Source organism: Leuresthes tenuis, unplaced genomic scaffold (genome assembly GCF_036924035.1).
Source record: "Leuresthes tenuis unplaced genomic scaffold, fLeuTen1.0.hap1 SCAF_7, whole genome shotgun sequence".
In the NCBI taxonomy this organism is placed as follows: domain Eukaryota; kingdom Metazoa; phylum Chordata; class Actinopteri; order Atheriniformes; family Atherinopsidae; genus Leuresthes; species Leuresthes tenuis.
The window spans coordinates 7,045,640-7,066,813 of record NW_027325361.1 but is presented as its reverse complement, the minus strand read 5'-3'; the positions used below and the strand labels follow the sequence as shown (position 1 = coordinate 7,066,813).

General features: G+C 39.2%; 1 protein-coding gene across 1 annotated transcript in view; it reads right to left on the bottom strand.

Annotated features, from left to right (window-relative positions):
* Window positions 1–21,174, bottom strand: part of LOC140311621 (ephrin type-B receptor 1-like) — an 86,458-nt gene that overhangs the window by 26,817 nt on the left and 38,467 nt on the right. The window contains exons 7-11 of the mRNA XM_072389049.1: window positions 14,902–15,164; window positions 13,039–13,114; window positions 11,512–11,636; window positions 1,634–1,799; window positions 1,176–1,281 (exon numbers count right to left, since the gene is read on the bottom strand). Coding sequence (XP_072245150.1) covers window positions 1,176–1,281; window positions 1,634–1,799; window positions 11,512–11,636; window positions 13,039–13,114; window positions 14,902–15,164 — 736 coding nt within the window. The remainder of the gene's footprint in view (window positions 1–1,175; window positions 1,282–1,633; window positions 1,800–11,511; window positions 11,637–13,038; window positions 13,115–14,901; window positions 15,165–21,174) is intronic.

Below are 21,174 nucleotides of genomic sequence, written 5' to 3'. Positions count from 1 at the left end.
GAGAAGAAGAAAAGAGGCAAGTCAAAGAACACCTACAGAAAGGATCTCTTCAGAGAAATCAAGGTCTGGGATAAACTCGGTGTCAGATCGAAAACAGAAAGATAATAACGGTGAAGTCTAAGACCTCGACATATTGTCCAGATTTTTTCATTTCATTAAATTAACATTTTGCTCTAATATTTCTGTAAGTAGCACTATATCATTTACATTTTCAGTTTCTATCCACATGTGTCCAAAACTTGTAGTTTCCTATTGGAAGACAACACTGCTCATGGCATTTTATATTTTTACCCTTATTTTCCCAAACTCTCTGTTCAGTCTCCACTGAAGTCTACAAGCTATGTTGTAACATAAGCAGGTGTTTGTCCAGTGATTCCAGACCGGATAGTGCTTTATATCAGAAAAAAACAGCAGCTACACGCAGCTCTAGGGTAGCAAACATGGTGAACCTGAAAGTCCTTTCTTTGTGGGGCAATTACCTTGTTAGACTTGGAACAGACACACAAGAAATGGGAGGAAAGAGAGCAAAGGAATGACATGCAGTGAAGGTCCTGCAAGTTGAACAATGGACTCAGCTGTGAGTTGAGAGCATTTTTGGCCAGGAACCCAAATAACCTAACCAACCATGCAAATATACCCCCGTCTTCAGAAAAATAATTGATTTAGGCTTTCTCTGCCATTGTATCTCACATGCTCCCTCAACAAATGGAGTTGGTCATTTCTATTACATAACAGGGAATTCCACATGTAATGGTAACAATGGGAAATGCACCCCATTTATTTGTAGCATTTAAAGCCTTATTTAAGTTTTAAAAAGCACTCTGCAATGACGTTCTGATTTACCCATACACCTATGCAGCATTTCTTATTATATTTACATATATGCACTATATATGTAGTGCTTTTCCCCTTTAAACCACACGTTATATCTTTTGGAGCAAATTCAGAGATAGCCCCTACCTGAGCAACGACTACCACACCGTCAAAATAAAGCATGATTTGACTGAGGCACAAATGATGGCAAATGCTCTCAGATATGGTTGAAAGCTTTTGATAAAGTGGACGATGGAATATTTTTCTTCAACAAATTTTCTCCTGTGGACATTCTAATAACAAATACATGTATATATCTACATTAGTGATGGCATTATCTATATGTATCTCTTGTGCATTACCTGGTACAGATGATGACGATAGCAACCAATGAGACGATACACACTCCACCTACTAAAGAGCCAGCAATCAGGGAGAGCTGCTGTCCAAGTTCTGACTTGTACTCATCTGCAGAGGCACATGCACACACAATCCAAAAGCATACTGAGAACAGAGATCATATATATATAATATTTATCATATGTCTGTGACCCTCACTTATTTCTGAAAGGAAATGTATACAATGCAAATGGCACACTATGTGAGTCACATCAGAAAAAAGAAATTCCATGGGTCATTTTACATGACAGTGAGCACTCAAACACATATATGCCACATACACAAACAAAGTACAAGGCATAATTTGTCTACTTCACAGACACCTTTTTACTCTTGCATTCCCTCTCCAAGCACTCTCTCTCCTCAACCATCAAACCCCCAGTCACAAACACCTCCACACACTCCAGCCAACCACACTCACCGTCAGTGAGGGTTTGGAAGAGCATCTCCTTGCTGTAGGCTCCGTAGCCAGCCACAGTACGAGCTCTCACCTGGACCACATAGCCAGTGCCAGGCCTCAGGCTCTCCAGAACTACATTAGGTGCATCGCTCTGGACCACTGAACTGTTCAGGACAGATGACTGGGACTGAGGAGGCGGCACATAGACAAAGCTACATTTCAGTATCACAGAAGAAAGACCATATGAGCACTGCTTCCATCCAGCTAAAAGATTAAATGACAATTTCATGATTTTTAAACCGTGACACCACAGTAAGCCTGATTATGCACAGCTCTGTTGCATCTCAAACCAAATCTAGCAGTGATTCATTGTGTGCTAACACAACCTTGAATACATTTTCAAATTAATACAGCAGGGTGAGTGGTGAAGAAACACTGCCTCTTCAGTCTTTATTGCCTTAACACCCTTAACAGGCACTACATTTTTAGTAGGAAGTGGACAGCAGAGGGTACACTTTAACCAGAGACCCAATCTTTTCAGAGCAAAACTTTGGAAGAATGTTGTACATTTTAAAGAAAATACAGTGTGCTGATTACAGAAATACTGTTATTGTTGACATGTCTTGGTATCTTAGAATGGTTTCTACAATAGTAGATTCAAAACAGACAAATAAATCAACAGTTTCACTCAACTTGTACTTTGATAAGGGAAATTTTAAATCAATGAAATGTTCAGGTGCCAGCAAACAGATTTAATTTAAAGAACAATATCGCTCCCCTGACAAGAAAACAACTACACCAACCTGCAGTAAGCAAAAGGCTGCAGTTGTCTTCATCCCCCAAATTCTAATTTGATAAAGAATCATTTTGTGTCAAAACAATCTGTCAGTTTAACACAGTTTCCAACAAGGTCTAGTGATAATTGGAATGCTTTACAGTACCACTAATTTCTGTAGAAATAAGATGTGTTACATTTTACAAATGATCATTTTAAATGTGCAACATTTACAATACAACTGCTATCTTCACAATTTCAAAGTTCCAAAGAATGACAAGAGAAAATGTTATGGTTTGTGTCTGTTATTTCAGTTTCTTCTACTTCTTCTTCCACCTTCCTGTCATTATGTATAATTTCCATTAGGTACACAACTTACTTTTTGGTTACCACTCATCAACTGCACCAAGTCCTGGTCTCATGAATTCCCAAGTAACAGTAACAGCTTTATCTTCAGAAAATGTGCATACTGACCAGGTAGAACCAGTCCAATTTGTAAACTTGAATGCAAGGTTGTAACACCTGCTTGAACAAAAGACTAATGGTGTTATTTTTACAGAAGACAGCACCAAGCAGCTGGGATTTGTTTTTCTGCTTTGGCCTATGACACATTAATACACATTAGGATGGTACAAACAAAGAAAAAAATCTTCTGCATTGAACATCTACTTCCTAAAACATTTCCAGTTCAAATTTGTTAGTTATCATTTTCTTCTAATTTTTTAGCCTTGAATTTTTACTTCTCTATATCAAATCCTAGCCACAAATTTTTCTCCTCATCTCCTTCCTCCCCCCTTGACCTATTCACTACTCCATTCCATGCAAATACAAAACAGAAATAATCCAGTTAATTAGCAATTACTGTCAGAGACAGGTGAGCCTGTGGACTTCTCTCCTTCTGTTCGTCCTCATGGGGAATTTATCATTTTATCTTATAAGCCCAAGGCTATCACCTTTTACCTCTATCTGTGCCCTCCTTTTACTCCAGCTCGGCTCCCTTTCTTCCATCATTTTCTTTCAGATAACAAGGTTTTACTGAGACAAAATTTAAAAAGGACAAGAGAGAACGACAGATAGGCTGTGATGATGGCATGAAAAGAGGCGTAGGGAATAATGCCATGAGGATGAAGGATGGAGGGGTGGGTAGGTCGACAGCAAAGCAAAGGGAAAAAAGGAGGAAAGATGATGGTGATGAGGAAGGCATCTCAGGAGGGAGAAGAGTGGGAGAAAATTGCAGCTAGATTGAGGAAAAGGAGGGACGGTTATCAGAGGAGGACATGGGGTTAAAGATGATTGAGTTTTCGTATAAATATTCATAACCAATGCCCATCTTCTCCATGTCAGTCATCAACTCCATTCATTGCATGGGTCTATTTATTATCATGGCATAAGATTTCTTATAATGTATTGTTGTCTCTGCTGTGGACTTATAATAACATTATCATGATAAGTTGTGGTCATAAAATGAGAATTGATTCATGTTTGTGTATTAGGGATTGATATATAATTATATGGACAATAAAATTACTAGCAGAAATTTTGACAACTAAAGTATTTAGAAAATTGAGAAGGAATAAGTAATACTCGAAAGTGTCCATGGAAATGGGCTATTGAATATATGGTGAGGCTCGAATTTTGGAGGCATGTGGGGACATTGGCTCCATGCTTGCTTGCGTAAAGAGGTTAGAGGCCAGCCCATCTGGGGAGGCCTGGTAACCAGAGATAAGTGGTGGGTAAAAATCCTGCCTTCCTCTGCCATATCAAATTTACTATGTTAAAACTCATTATCTATAGAGTGGGAGTGAGGGAGGAGGGGGTCAGGGAGGAATGCAGGAGTTGATGAAGGAGAGGAAAGTGGAGAAACCGCACGAAGAAGAGGTGCAGTACAGCTGCCTGCTTGGAAACGTCTGTCCTCTTTCTGTAGGCTTATCAAGCTGCTCCCAGCGGACATCTTCACTTAAAGCCATGAGCTAAAATTAGTGTTTGTATGGTCGACTGCTTAATAGTGAGAAATGCAGAATCTTAATGGGCTTCTATATCAGACAATATAAAATCTAAAGTAGTCACACATAAGGCTAAAGTTACTGCAAAGATTTTGACTAAATAGGGTTTTTTTTTGTTTCTTTGTTTTTTTTATCTGTGACTGTCAGACAGCAGCTACAGTACAACATCTCAGTGAGAGCACAGCATCTCACTCATTCTAATTACTCTCAGAAAGGCAAGAATGCAATTTCTTTCCACTCACTGCTATTCTAAGTCTTTCACTGCATGGAATTGGATGTACTGAAGGTGTGCTGAGGGGTGCCGCACATGGAGATGGGATCCCTGTGGTTTGCACTGATGCACAACACTCACAAAAGTTTCAGTCACCACGTGCTGCAGAGCAGCTTTGCAAAAAATAGTAAATTACAAAAGAGTTGGGAAAAGATCTAATAATGTTATTTTGCTCATGAATAGTTTTTATAGGCAGATCTGCAGTGGTGTAGCCCCGTCTTTGGGAATGTCACAGACAGAGTGAGGAAATGACACCATTGCACAGCTGGATGAGTGCCAGACTTTTCCCTTTTGAATTTTTTGGAGTAATTTCTCTCTCCAAACCTGTGTACAAGGTAAAAGGCAATTCTCTCTCTCTCAAGCTGCCAAAAATGAGTTTTCAGTTCCAAGAGCTTTTTTGTGGAGCTCAAAGGTTCTTTCGGATTGTTGGCGGTCTGCATTTCCACCTGAGCCCGAAGATCTGACAAGATTAGACACAAAATAATCATCTCATGTGTGAAAGAGTGATGTCTCTCCTGTACGCTCTCTGTGACAGAGCTGCAAGTCTGTGTGTGACAGATGGGGGTGAGCTATCATATACACAAAGTGTTGAAGCCACAGCAGATCGGATGATGATGATGCTGCATTTCTGCTGGATTCACACAAAATTTATTTATGTGACACCTTCCCACGGGGTTGTGCAGGCATTTCACATGTATTGCAATCAGGAAATGAGGTTTTCATAAATATTAAATTCCGTCCTTGATATTCAACAGCATAAAATGATCCAATAGTTTTCATTTTTCAAAAATAATACAACATGGAACCAAACAACATGCCTTCCATGTGTGTAATTTGAATGCAAGCAAGTGCATTTACTGAAAATCCATTATAGTATATGCATTTTCGTGGCATAAATATTGACTATTTTATGTGCTCATTGCAACAAACCGTCTCACAACAATCGCAAAACAATTTTTATGCATTTCAAAATGTCAAAAGTCATACAAGCATCTTCCGACCCGTCAGCGATGGAACTGAATGAAAATAGTGGTCACGGTAGAAAGGAAGCGACAGTGACTGCAGGTAGCCGTGAGTTCTACAGTTTTCACGTAACGCATTCCGATAATAACATAAAAGCACTTCACTAATTGGGCAGGAGGCATACTCAATGAGCTTTGTACAAATATGATAATTGATGAAGGGAGATATGTAATGAGGATGGTTCTTTAATGCAAACAGAAGCTGGATCTGCAGTAGACTGTTTTAGCAGCATTTCAATGAGAGAGTAAGACATGAGCGTATCTGAATTGAATACATCTCAGAATAAAAACAGGTTTATGTAATTACATTGAAAGTATATTTCAAAAGGTTATTCTTGCATATAGCACCATGCAAAAATGATTACCTAATTGAATTAAAAGATTAATGCAATTTATCAAAGGCATCGACACACATGTTGGAGAGCAAAATTGATACTAATAATTAGTTTTACAAATCGAGCAATCATGGATTTTTTTTAAAAGTTTTATGCGATTCAAGCAGTAAAACAATACAGGTATTCACAGAATTAAGACAAGAATTTAAAAAGTATCAATGACCCATAATAATAGAAATAAGACATGTTTTCCTTCTTGTGCTGCAAGGTCAAATTGTGCTAAATTGGAATCTCTCATTTCTCTGGAGCTATGGACTTCAGGACTGTGCCTAATCTTTCCTTTTATCAAAAGAGGATAGATTTTAAAATATGGCTGACAGGAGTCAAGACTGTTTAACATGTGTAGCTCTATTTGTAGCTTATAATTCCAGTGAGATATAGAAGAGACAACTAAATGACAGTAGTATTAAAAATATTTTATAAAAAAAATTAGCCAAGGCCCAGCAATCAGAAGAATACTACTACAATTATTACTACTAGTACTACTACTACTACTGTAATTATTCTTATTATCAATGATAATAATAATAATAATATATGTTATAAAAAGGACAGGAAGATGATGAAAGAAGTGTGGGCTGCGGATGAGGATTTACGACTTATTTTTGGTGTATATAAACGATCCCTTGCAGGTGCTTTGTTCTTCGTTTTTCATCCATCTTAAGCATTTTTGAAGCTGTTGGCTGAGCTTCAAAAAAGATTAGGACCATCTTGCCTTTGGGTAATAGATACGCCAGCAATTTAACTTTCAGGCTGAAAACACATTGCTTCCGATTGACTGAATTACAAAAACCTCATATGCAATCACAGTTTCTTTCTTTGAACAATGTTCTTTCCTACAGTACAGCTTGAGCAGCCTTTGATGGGAAAGTAATCTGGCACTACATGTTTTTCCCCTGAATCAGAGTCTCTCACTGGTGCTCAAAGTCTGACATTCAGACTAGTTTGTTCAAACAACTCTGCCATGAGGTCTTATGTTCGTTAGTATCTAGGTTCATCCAGATTAAGACAATTTCAAGGCAGCTGGAGTCAGGTGGCCACAGAGAGCAGAGAGGCAAGACTTTTGAATGGTCTGCACTAGGGGGGTAAAAATGATGCAGAAGTCCTTTTTTCTTAATACATGTAAAGTCATTTTCAAGTACTGTTCATAATGAAAAGAAAAAGCAGCACGCACACTTGAATCTTTTTTGCAGCACACAAGTAAAACTGCATCTTTTTCAAGTGTCGATTATATTGTCGACTTAAGGGACACTAAGAGGGAGCTACTGTCTGTCAAAGTAATGACAAAATAAGATGAACAGAAGTATGTCCACAGACATGATGAGAAATACCACTTGAAAGAAAATGGTATTTTGCATAGTGTTATTAAATTTCCACTGCACTGGGGTAGCCTGCTGCAGTAGCTCTGGATAAATAGCATATTTTTTTGTATTTTCTTGAGATTTTCTAATGAGCTTTTTTGTGAAAACACAGATTCTTTAAACATTTTTCGAAGTTAAACTTGATGCTGTGCTTGTGGAATGATTTCTGATGGAAATTCTGGCCCTTTTTTTTTTTTTTTTCTTAACATCTGTAATAATGTGCAACCTTACCAATGAAAAGTCGTTTGGAACTGGGAGCAGTAATGCCAGGATATCTCCTGTTGAACTGGAGACGAGAGGACATGTCGAGGAGCGGGAGAAAGAACAAAACGGAGACGAGGGGAGAGGACGTTTGACCCCATGATTCATCTCTGAATATTTCAACCACGCTTCTCTCTCTGCTTCATTTTCCAAAAATTTGTCAAATGATTTTTATTAGATTTGTTTCATTGACAAAAATATATCTTACTACAGAAATACAATGTCCCTCTGGGAATTTAATAATATTTAATGGAATTTGACATTTTAGGTGTCAACAAGTCTGGGTCCAAGGATTCAGGTCACTCATTACTCATTGTTGACTTTACTTTCAGTGTCTTGAGACGCTGGGTTTAAATTTACAAACGCGGTCACGAGAAAAAGAAAGTACACCCTCTTTTCATTCTAAGTATTAACATATCATAACATAATAAAAATAAGCTGATCTTTATCAGACCTTAAAAATCAAGGAACAACAACCTCATATCAACACCAACATATGACACATCATCCTGTGTCATTACCTTTCTAACAAAATGCTGAGGCATATTGGGAAAGATTAAGTAAACCCCATGATTTGAAAACTGGTGGAGCCACCTTAAGCCGCAGTAACCTGAAGTAATCATTTTCTGCATGAGGTCATCAGTCTCTCACATTGAGGAGAAAACTGGGCCCACTCTTCTTTACAAAGTTGCTTTCATTTACTGAGGTTTGCAGGTGTTCATTCACAGCCGTCTCACCTCAACATTTCAGTCTGGTCGATGTCTGGACTTTGATTGGCCCATTGCAAAACCATAAGTCTTGTCTTTTTCAGCCATTCTGTTAACATTTGATACTGTGCTTGGGATTGTTGTAATGTTGCATGACCCAGCATGACTGTTGGCCTCATCCTTACTCGCCTCACCTTTGACTCTACAACACTTTGGTATACAGACGAGTTTAAAACGAGTCCAAATCACCACTCCTCACTGCCATGCTTGACAATTGGTATGCACCGATTGGCAAAAACTAAGACAGCATATCGGCACAAACAACTTACTGTTTATCATGGTCAAACATCACTACTTTGGTTCCCATCATGGTCCTTTGTTCTATTATAGAGAGAAGAGACTTTCTTCTGGAACCCTTCCAAAGAAGTTTTTTTCCTCATTGTAGTGTCATGAACTTTAACATTTTCCATACTAACTGAGGCCTGAGCTTTTGTCTGATTTCTCTGAGCATTGCATGTTCTGAGAGTCAATTCATAGACAACAGCAACTGGTTGTCTATGAAAAAAAAAATCTGCATTTATAGAGGTGGTCACACTTACTAATGATAAATTAAGTCAATTTCATTAACTGCACCTGACTGCAATTTACTGTTAATTCCTATGAAAGCAGGAAGGGTGTGCTTATTTTTTTTTCCACACACTGCTTCTGTACTATGTTATATGTCATGGGTTGTTGTTCATCTTGTTCAGGTTGTATTCACCTGAATTATTTTTTATTCATGTCCTGCAGTGTAAAACGTTTGCATTCACAGAGGGTGTATTTGCCTTTTCTGCAGATGACTCCAGGGTAAGAAGCTCCGACATCTGAAGGGAGTGTAGATAAGGTTGCCTTTAGGGTGCCTCCTTATGGAAATTTTCTTAGAATGTTCACTTGGCATTAAACCTTGGGGTAGACTCTGAGCATGCTGGAAGGATTACATATCTAATCAGGCTGTAAAAAACCTCATGATCACCCAGGAGGAGTTGGCAGATGTTGATAGGGAAAGTGAAGTCTAGACTAACTTCATCTGGCCCCAGGCAAGAAAAGAAAAACAGAAAATGTGCACCTCTTGGACTTCTTGTGGGAAGGATAAAGCAAACTTGCAAAGACTTGAAAGGTTAAAAGGCATTTTTCTATCCCTTTATGTACCTGCAAGTGGTTGGAAATGGGGTTAAAAAGAGAAAAAGGTGAGGAATCCTAAACATCCAGGTCTGTATAAAAGGTTATTTTTCTGAGGAGATGTTTCACTGTCAGTGCTGGAGTCTCTCTGGGAGAAGAGATTCTATCTAGATATAGGAATCTGTGTAATACTAATCTGTGCTGACTTTAGGAACGCACTGAGGTCCACAGATTTTTTAAGCCAACATGACCACAGTAAGCAGTGGAGATGAATCTTGTAGACAATCTCACTCAGCAAATAAAAGGGCAATAATTGTGCCTGTCCTCTACAAACGGAGTGGCATTCCTCCCTTCAGAATGTGTGCAAATATATAAATCTTACAGAAAAACAGTCAGCGAAAATGGTACTGACAATGACTTTTCCTGCTGATATTGTTAGGCACAGCTGTATGTTATTAAAAACAAAGGTTTGTCGGAATAACGTCTTCAGAGAAAAATCTTCAGGTATGTTTGATCTGAAGTGTCAACATTACTTTTTAGTTAATACAACTGTACCTTTACAGATCTTAAGCAGTTTTAAATTTCATGCTGTAGCTCATGATCCAATAGCATCTCAAACGACTTCATCAACAGTGCATGGAATAAACTCATAATAAAATAAATAAATAAAATAAAAAATAAAAAAAATCACTTAAAACTTTCCTGAGTTGATGTGACACATCTGTTTTGTACACAGATCACTGTAGTCAGTTAAATAAATGGATGTGCATATTTGTTGAATAAAGTGAGGCTCTCCATCACCGTAAGACCCTGTCAGTATGACTACAGGCTCCATGACTTGTGAATTGTAGTTCTGCGATCAACTCTGACTTATAAGATAATACTGTAAAAAGATGATATATGTGCAGATATGTAACACCAGTGTGAGCAAAAATACGTCGATCACATGATTTACAAATGTATGAAATATGTAAACAGGTTTCTGCCTTTAGCCATCCTTAATTAATTACCATGTCTCGTCTCTCAACCCCTGAACACAGTCGTAATGATTTTCATTAACCAGTATTACAGCTGCCACATGAGGTTGGATGAAACAATCAATTAATGCAAGAAAACAAATGCAAAAGCTGCACTACATACTGTTGGCTGATCAGTTTTTTTAAGTATATTATGAAGAATTAACAGGTTTAAAAACATCTGTCATGTTGTCTCTGCCTGTGTTTGAGTCAGTATTCTGTAAATCTAATTTTTTTATATTTATGCTGGTAAAAGTGTGTGAAAAATGCTATTGCTGAGGCAGTTCAAATCCAACAACTTCAGCCAACACGGTACTCAGGTACTAAACAATAATATGCTTACAATAATGTCTTTAACTACTTATAATGCCAACTCATTTGGATTGATTCTATTGATTTCTACATTTATGCAAATAATTCATGTGTGTGTGTGTGTGTGTGTACAAAATGTACAGAATAAGTATATCATTGTAATGGTGCTATTACTAGAGAAATATGGAACATTTTTCCTCATGATGCTAAACACATAAAATAATGTAAAATATAGCACAGAGACCAGAAGCAGCACTTGCAGCATTTTTGGTTAAAAGCATGTATGTATAAATCATGACTTCCTGTGCATATACTTGAGGAAGAACGGATAAACAGAAACTTGAACTTCACATATTCAGAACATGCTAAGGAAATAAATCCCAGAAACAATCTCAACAAACATTTTAATTCTCATTCAGGATTTCATGAACTGATGTGTTTGTGAGGAGGGGAGACTGTTGCTCGTCTTCAGTAACAGTCCTCTGGAACAGATTATGAGATGACTTTGATGCAGTTCATATTGATTTGTCTGTTTTATCGACTCTCAACAGATTACCGGCGGGGACCATAACACCAAATTGCCCTAACACTCAAAAGGCATTTATCATCCCACTCTACCTTGTCGTAGTATCGGATCTCGTAGTCGAGGATAATTCCGTTGGGCTGTTCGGGTGGTGGCCATGACAACGAAAAGCTGCGGCTCGTTGAGCTTATTTGGTGCATTATGGGAACTACTGAGGGAGCTGTTAAAAAACACATAAACACAATACACAATCAATTAGGAAGTTTAAAGATTCACTGGGATGAATTAACATCGTAAATATGGAAATATAGCATGCAATGTGTGACATATTACCAAAGATTATCTGCATGCAAAGGAGAAAAATGTTTCCTTTTCATGGCTCATGAAAACAAATTACTGCTTTTGTCAGTGATGGGGAAAACAAGAGTTATGTCTGCAATGCATTTTTAACCATATTTTTTGGAACCACTGGCTGTTGAATGGCTGGACAGTATTTCAAGTATGTATCTTCTTCTGAGATCATGTTATGAGATGGTTTTCATCATATTTTTACCTGCATATGATTTAAGTGGAGACAGGAAGGAGTCAGACCAAGAAGATTGTTGCTGCATACAGCATCAAAGTAAGATGCATTACACTGGTTTGAATTTAATGAACACTGTTTTTTTTTAAAAAAGGAGGTAAGAGAGTCAAATACAATTGAGTTTGTTAGAGATTATATGGACATGTTTGAAATCATTAGATGCTAAACAGACTAAATGTATTTTACATAGCCAAGTCATCAGGATATCTTGATAATGCTCAGTAAATGCTGAGATACTTTCAAAAGCCAAGTGCTTATTCAGTACTGTAATCATGAACTGACAGCACGAGTATTCTGTCACCTGCAAACCTGTCTTTTGTCACATTTCCATCATTTACATTTTTCACGGTTCTCTGCATGTATATTGAGTTTATATCCCAATGGGTCCAGTAAAATACACTCAAAACACACTGCATAATTTAAAAATCCCTCCAGGGGAGTCAACCTGAAAATAAATAAGTTTTTGTTGAGTCTTTAAAGATTTCTGGGATAAGAGAGGATTGCATCCGGCAGCGGTAACTAATGTGTTCTGAGAGCGTTGGGGCAGAAATGGATCACGCTTCGACGAGCAATGGTCCCTGGTTGGAGTAGATGAGGTAAATGATGTGTTTTCCATCAGAGAAAAGCAGCTTTTAAATCCAAATTCAGGTAGAGGTGAAAATATCACTTGTGTCTGTCTCTATTAAGTATTGATGGAGAAATACGGTAACTCAGTTTCTTTATGGTCTCTGAGAATTATACATTGGGTGAGTAAAGAGAGGTAAAGCAGAGAAAAGAAGAGCTGAGAGGGAAGTAGAGGCAAATAGTAAAAGAAAGGGATGAAAGCTGTGTATGTGATGGGGGGGTGTAGTTGGGGAAGCAGGGCAGATGGATGACAAGCTTATAACATGTTTTATGAATTAAAAGGCTGTAGCTCAATTTCCTTTATCTCTTCAGCCATCCTTCCCACATATAATACACAGTGCCCCAGGCTATGCTTACACACTCAAGATGCTCGAACGCACACACGTGCACAGCAACTTTTATGTTCCCAACTCACCAGCCTGATTGGTTGTAATGTTGATTGACAGCTGCTGAGCAGGGTAAGGGCTCTTGTTGGACACTCCGTTGACCGCCTGTACAGGAAGAAGAGAAACATGCACGTTTGTTTAAAAGAGCCATTAAATTTACGATCCCATAAATGAGCATGATAGTTTGCTGGGTCTGTCGGAATATCTTTACATGCTTGAATGTTGAAAGTTTTTGTGATTGTACATCACTGCAACATCTCTCATCACCATTCTTATGAAATACCAAAATTTAGCCCATGCTTCATTCCAGACATGCAAAACCAGCCACAAGGCAGCCATTAAGAAAAAGTGTTACATGATGTAGATCAGGGATTCTCAACCTTGGGTCTGAACCCCCCCATGAGATCATTTATTTAGGTTGTGAGATAGATTAGATTTAGAATTTTATGAAATAATGCAGTAGATGTGCCAATATAACAAAGTATAAGAAAAGCTTAGCTGAAACTCCAGATAGAGACTTTTTCTGCTATTTCAATAAGCCTTTCCAAAGCAAAAAAAAAAAAAAATGTTAGTATGTGTGCAGAATCTTCCTTGCTACACCTCAGATTGCTGAGTTTTAGCTCGTCTGGTATCAGAAACAATGTGACCGATTTGATTGCAACATTTAGGATTTTCAGTTTCATCTCACCAGCATAAAGACACGATTAGCAGGTTCTGAGTTAGGTTAAAGATAACCTAATTAACTGCCAAGTGTTGTTTGTCACGAGCTCAGTTAATAATTGTGACAGTGATTTAATTTGTTTCTGTTTTTTGTCAGAACAAATTAAAATTTGAATTAATCATGATCTATTACAAGCCCTACCTCAGTTTTTTTTTTTATCATTTCCAGTTTTATTTCATTTTCCCCTTCCATTGTGTGTTTGAATTTCATCTGCTGGTCATACAATGAAATGGATAGCTGATGTCATATGATGACATGTAAATTTGATTCCACAATTTATTTGTATTATCTCAGAATAGTTGCAATGTTTTGAAGTAATGCAGAATCCGATTATGAAGAATAAATAAATAAATAATGGATTACAAAACAGAAATTAATCTTTACAACATCAGATAGTAATCAATAATTTACAGTCGACACATCACTGTTTGAGTTCATTTAGCCATCAATGTTGAACCGTGTATCCAACAATAGAAGCTAGAAAATGGATCAGTTCATCGGCCATAGTATTTAAAGAGCCATACCTGGTTTGCATATTATCTGAAGTCAGTATTTAGATAGAGCTGACATTAATTAAAGCCCCAACATTCAATGGTAAAGGAGGCAAGTGGCAGATGATGTATGCTTTGCATTCATACTGGCTTTACAGACTTCAGAGTGACCTTGTGAGCTAAGAGATATAATTGCAGATTCTGCATAAAAGCCTGCATGTCAGCAAGCGTGTATGTAACTGCAGTATCCTTGAGCATTATGGTGAATATATTGTATGACAGCTATTTGCAATAAGAAAAAAAACCCAGATCTAACAGCATCAAGGCTGCTTTGACAGGAGGTTTATCGAAATTTTGGTTAAATCAAATGGAAAACTGTTCCCCTTGATAACTCGAATACTCAGTGTTTGTAGACTTAAATGCTTGTGAATTGCTTAACCGTAGAACACTAACGTCGGGTTATTTTCACCCATGCGATGCACATGTCCCAGGAAAAGGTGGACTGAAGAGCAAGATCCCACCTGCATTGTCATTTAAGTCATCTAAGAATTCCCCAACCTTTATAGGGAAGAGCCTTTTTAAATGTCATAACAGATTTTTATTAAATACAGCAAGATATAGTCATAGTCCAAACAGAGCTTTAGAGAGGCATCTTCTCCCCTCTCTTTCTGGGAACAAACCTGAATATCAAAGGTGTATGGCGTGTGTGCCCGCAGCTTGCTGATCTCAACTCTCGTTCCCTTCAACGCCTGCTTGCCTGGAACATACATCACGCCGTCATCACAGGGCTGGCATGACCGCCGCTCATTGCTGTAGCATCGACGGCACAAGATGTTATATGACAAGTCATTGCGATGCCCAGTGTCACGTGGCGAGTGCCACTCCAGCAGCACAGATGTCTGGTTCACGACTGAGACCACATTACGAGGAGCAGAGGGTACACCTGCCAAAAGAAATGAAAGGAAATTCAGAGGGAATGATCACTGAAACAGCATGTTCCAGTCTTTATTCAGTATGTTCTTTAACTGCTCTGTTACTGGCCATGCCAAAGTGCTGCAGTTATCAATCACCAGGAAACCAGGAAATACGACCATATTAGTCCAGCGCTCAGATCTCTGCACTGGCTTCCTGTCGCTCAAAAAATAGACTTTAAAACAGTTCTGCTTGTGTACAAGTCTCTTCATGGTCTAGCACCAAAGTACATCTCTGACATATTAGAGCCATATCAACCAACTCGGACCTCAGGGAGGGGTCTCCTGCTGGTGCTCAGAGTCAGGACTAAACAAGGTGAGGCTATGTTTCAGTTTTATGCTCCTAAAATCTGGAACAGTCTTCCAGAAGATGTGAGACTGGCCTCAACTCTGACAATGTATAAATCCAGGCTGGAAACAGTTCTATTAAGCTGTGCATACGACAACTGAAAGAATTTCATCTGCACTATTGTTTTTAATTTAATTAATTAACGATTATTTTTGTGTTTTATGGAATGTTTATATTTGCCTTCTGTGATTTTATGTAGCTGTAAAGCACTTTGAATTGCCTTGTGCTCTACAAATCAACTCGCCTTGCCACTTAATTTGAAGTTGCTGAATGCAATCGAACTGTGGCAAGCATCCATGAAAACAATCTGTTTCTCTTATTAAGTGATTCAAGTTTATCACTTCCATACAGATGTATTCCATAAGCAACATGTGTAGAAAGAGCACTGCTGTATGTGTAAAATGTACCTGGATGCATTTGTGTTTGTTCGATAGCGAACAAAAAAACATGACCAAAACATTGTAAAAGTAGTTTTGCAATTAAAGTTAACTATATTATATCTACAGTATGGAAAATAAATTTTTAAAAAAAGTGGAGCAGAAGCTGGAGGAAAACAACATGCGGGACGTCTGGGAAGGTGTTAGAACCATCACTGGACACAAAGCCAGGACCAGCCCAGAGGGGGAGGTATGGAGCGAGCCAACGACCTAAACACCTTCAATAGGTTCAGCCACTCCACCCCACTCTCCCTGCAGCCTGTTCCTCCACCCACCCCCCTCCACTCACACAGCATAGCAGCACTCTCCTCCTCTCCCTCCCTTCTCCCACCCACCCTGCCCTCCACCCAAGACCAGCCCGTTGCACCCCACCCCCTCTCCCTCACCTGTCCCCTGCCCCCATCCCCCTCCACGGCAGTGGCGCAGCTGGCTCCTCAGGACCTGCGCACCTGAACTCGGGGAGTCGCTACAACGTGTCTTCAACCTGCGCCTACAACTCGGGAGAGTGCCCACCCTCTGGAAGACATCTTGAATCGTTTCGGTTCTAAAGAAGAACCGGCCCAGCGAGCTAAATGACTTCTGACCGGTGGCACTCACGTCACACCTGATGAAGACTCTGGAGCGGCTCTTCCTAAACCTCCTCAATTCTCAGGTACAGCACGCTGAGGACCCTCTACAGTTTGCCTACCGGTTGCAGCGGTTGGTGTGGAGGATACCATCCTCTACCTCCTACACCGAGCCCACTCACATCTTGACCATGGGAGCAGCACCGTCAGAATTCTCTTCCTGGACTTTGAGTGCCTTTAACACAATTCAGCCCCTTGCACTACAGGAAAAACTGGGGTCCACTCGCATTCTGGAGTCCACTGGTCGGCTGGATTTCCAGTTATCTCAGCGACAGGCTGAAGGACTTCACGTCCGACACTGTGGTCAGTAGCACTGGAGCTCCACAAGGGACTGTACTGTCCCCCATCCTCTTCACTCTGTACACCGCAGACTTCTGCTACAATTCTGGATCGTGTCACATCCAGAAGTTTGCAGATGACTCATGGGGTGTATCAAAGACGATGAAGAGGAGGCGTAAAGGAGTTTGGTGAGGAACTTTGTTGTCTGGTGCCACATGAACAATCTGCAACTCAACAACTCAGACTAAGGAACTGGTCATCGATTTCGGGAAGGGCAGACCCAGTCCCAGACCAGTTCTGTTAGGAGCGGAGGAGGAGGAGGTGGAGGATGTGAAAACCTATAAATATCTTGGGCTGTTGCTAGACAACAAGCTGGACTGGACGAGCAACACAAGGCAGCTGTACAAGAAGGTTCAGAGCAGGATGTACTTCCTGAGGAGATTGAGATCTTTCAATATCTGCAAGAAGCTCTTAGGGATTTTCTACCAGTCTGTGGTCGCCAGCATCCTGTCCTACGCTGTGACGTGCTGGGGAGGGAGCACCTCAAAGGGAGAATTCTCCAGGCTGGAGAAGCTGATCAGGCGGGCCGGCTCTGTGGTTGGCACGAAGCTGGACCCTCTGGCGACAGTGGCAGAGAGGAGAACAATACACAAACTCCTGGCTATAGCGGACAATGCCAGCCACCCTCTGCACACTGTCATCAGCAGCCAGAGAAGCCAGAGAAGCCAGAGAAGCCGGTTCAGCAAGAGGCTGCTTCTCCCCAAGTGCAGGACCAACAGACTGAGGAACTCCTTTATCCCCCGTGCCATCAAACTATTTAACTCCTCACTCAGTGGGTTTACATGATGAGATTTACTCGATTATAGCTATAGTTGGGTTATGCTCCTTATCTGAGCAAGGGTGAATGAATTGAATCAATGACACAAAGCATGCAATACCGCAGTCCGATAGGTAGCACTGTACCCATTTCAACTATCGCTAATAGAGCCACTTCTGGTTGACGTCTTCATCACCAACAACAATAAAACTAAGGCATTCGAGAAAGATGGCGAACGAAGAGCAAGATGAAGCTACATCCCTCTACATTTGTGATGAGCTGGTTATGGCACAAACGCGATTCACAACGGCGCATTCTCCATCGCGTTGTTTGTTTCTTTCCGACGGCAGCAGATTGAGTTATCTGGGTCTTAATTCAATCGCAAGTAACCCGATTCAATTTCTTGTCAGATTAAGGTGTCTGCATGAACTGAATAACTCAGTTTTATTGTAATTTAGCCATTAATCTAATGGCACGCATTTAACCGCACTGACTGAGGGGGAGGAGGGGTAACAGAAGGACAGAGGGACTGTAGGACGGGTAGCAGTCAGTCAGTCTGGCTAACCAAAAGTGCAATAATCTATGTGGTGTGCAATAATCTTACTTTCTACTGTATGTTCAAATTTATATACATACTTTTATTTATTAGCATCACTATTATTATTATTTTCATTACTATTACTTGTATACTATTTCATTATATTATTAATATTATCTTTATACGGGTGCTGGTGTTGGGTGTTTCTCCACTTTTGTTTATTCTGTGCAGTGCTGAGCATGAGTGAGATGGAGATTTCAATTTCCCGGAGGGAACCTCCCAAAGGGATTAATAAAGTAGTCTATCTATCTATCTATTAACTTAATACGTGATGTTTTTTTTTTCATGAATAAGAAGATAATTAAAAGGACTAAATAAAGAGAGGAGAGTCAGTGCCACCAACGCATGATCGTTTGAATACGATTTTAAAAAAATAAATTGAAAAAAGATAATTGGGGAAAAAAAAAAAAAAAAGTCCATTTAACAACAAAAATGTATCAGTTTTAGGGCCCTGGGCTGTTCAAATTTGAATATCTTTATTGTGGTGCCACATGGGAAAAAAATTAAACAATCTGAATATGAAACTTCATAAAGATTGAAAATGATGCAGGAAGATTTATGTCCAGTCACATGGAACAGGACTTATCATGAAATGTTAAGGGTTTCTGTCACAGGTGAAGCAAGCAAAATATCAACCTAATGGCGTCAAAAAAACGTTCTTAATCTTTATCATGCAACCACAAGCTTTAACCTGGCTGAAGATCAGAAAGAAAAGCACAATAAATAGTGGAAACATATTTTTTGTCTCGTCAGAAATTTGAGCTTCTGCATGTTTAGTGTTCACATGGCCAGAACGACCACAGCGAATATGTAATCCCAGCCCAGCACAGGCTCGAAAGGGCGATGATATCAGGCTGCGATACTGCAGAGGATGTTTACGAGTACATTTATAAATGGCACCGAGAATATTTTTGACTATACAACATAATGGCTGAAAATATGACTTCCAGTCTCCAGATAGCTGGTAGAATAAATAAATAAAATTACTAGGGTATTGCCACAAAATAATGATCCAAAGCAGTATTACTGAAATCACAGGAGAAAATAATTAAAATAATGAAAATAATGACCTGGCCATGGCACCAGACTTGAGTAGCATCCTTTTGATTAAATAAAATAAAATAAAAATTTTAAAAAATTAAGATTTCAGCTGATATTCATGCGTTTGTCATTAAATGATAAAAGTGGACAAAATGTATTTAGAAATCAACTTAAAAAAAAATCAGATTTTCAATCATAAAATGTTAACTGAATACATCAACAAACACCCCCCCAAAGAAAACTGACGGTTTCAACATGGACGTAATGCATGTGAGGAAGGTGTGTGGGAGGAGTGAAACATTTGAAAACTAATTGACATTGTAGAGGGACTTCCACATTTATCTTATGATGGGTATTGTTATTCGTTTGCGTTTTTTCTGGCTGGATTTTAATCATTCTGGTGCAGTTAATCTATCTCCTGAAGCAAAAGTCTGACCAGCGAGAAAAAAAATCATCAAGTACACATTTCGAAACTTCCAATAATAGTGAAGTTTGTGTCCTGTGATAAAAGCACTTTTATTTCAGGCTTTAGTTCAACTTGACAGACATATTTGCTCAAATTATTTGCAACAAATTCTTTGGTAATGGTTCCTCCATTTTACACACAAAAGACATAAGAGGCTGATAAGAAGCTTATTGTCATCATAGTTAGAATATATTGGAGGCTGCAACAGATAAAACAGCCTGTGCGCTTCCATGTTGGCTATCAAAGCAGACTGTGTCGTAATCGTGCACTCTTGGTGGCAAATAACATCAACACTCCACAAATCTTAGACAAAGTCAGCTCTCAAGAGTAACTCATTTTTTCTGGAAAGATCAGCAAAGAAGATTGAATTTCCCTTTTTCTTTTTATTACCTGCATGATAGGAGGAGTTTTACCGTTTCGACCAGTTTTTTCAAACTTCCTACAGAACGTGCAAAGATGCCAAGGAATTCTGGACTTCAGCCAAAACTGTCTCCAACAGAAAGCGAGCCAACAGATCAGAAAGATCTGTCTCTTAGCAGTCCTTTGGTTTCTCTTTTGCTGGTTCTCGCTCTTTTCACTCAGTGTCAAAGTGAGTCTTCAAAGCACAACCAGAGTTTTCACAAGGTTAAGCCTAGCGGATGCTCTTCTCCTCGACTGTACAAACACATCACAGACAGCGTGAGGCACGCATAACAAGAGCGGAGAGTGGAGTTGAAACCCGACATATGCTAAATCATAGCCGTAAGAAATGACTAAGATGGCCTTGTGAAACATGTATAAGTGTGTACGTTCTCAAACAGACAGTAAAAGCCAAACCACAAAAATCAAAGCACTAAACATTTCTGCTAAGAGTGCTTTCATAATTACACACTCAGGTGAGTGCAGTGTGTTGACACAAATATTCCCTCCATTGTACCTTTCTATGAGCAGCAGTAATTCAAAGCAAACTGTCAGACGCAGAGTTCATGAAAGGAACACGGCCATTTGGAAAAGAAGAAGAAAAGACTAGATCACATTTCCAGTTTTATTGCTGCTTCAATAGAGACCATTTCAAATAGACAAAGACCAAATCCATGCTGCTGTTTGCAGCCAAACTCTTACACAACATTAATCTGACCCATACAGAATACCCACACACATAGCATGCACACCTACCCACATCTATGTACCTTTGCAGCCCGTGAGCCATGTTAAAAGAGTGATTTCTGTCAGATAACTATTCACAAACCAAGAGTTTGCGCTTGCATCACTGATCTGATTTTATATGCGACTGGACTCATGACAAATAAATAAAATGAAGCTCCTTCTTATGTTTGAGTTCCATCACTTAGTTTCTCAAAGTTTGGACTTTTCCTGTTCATTGGGTTTG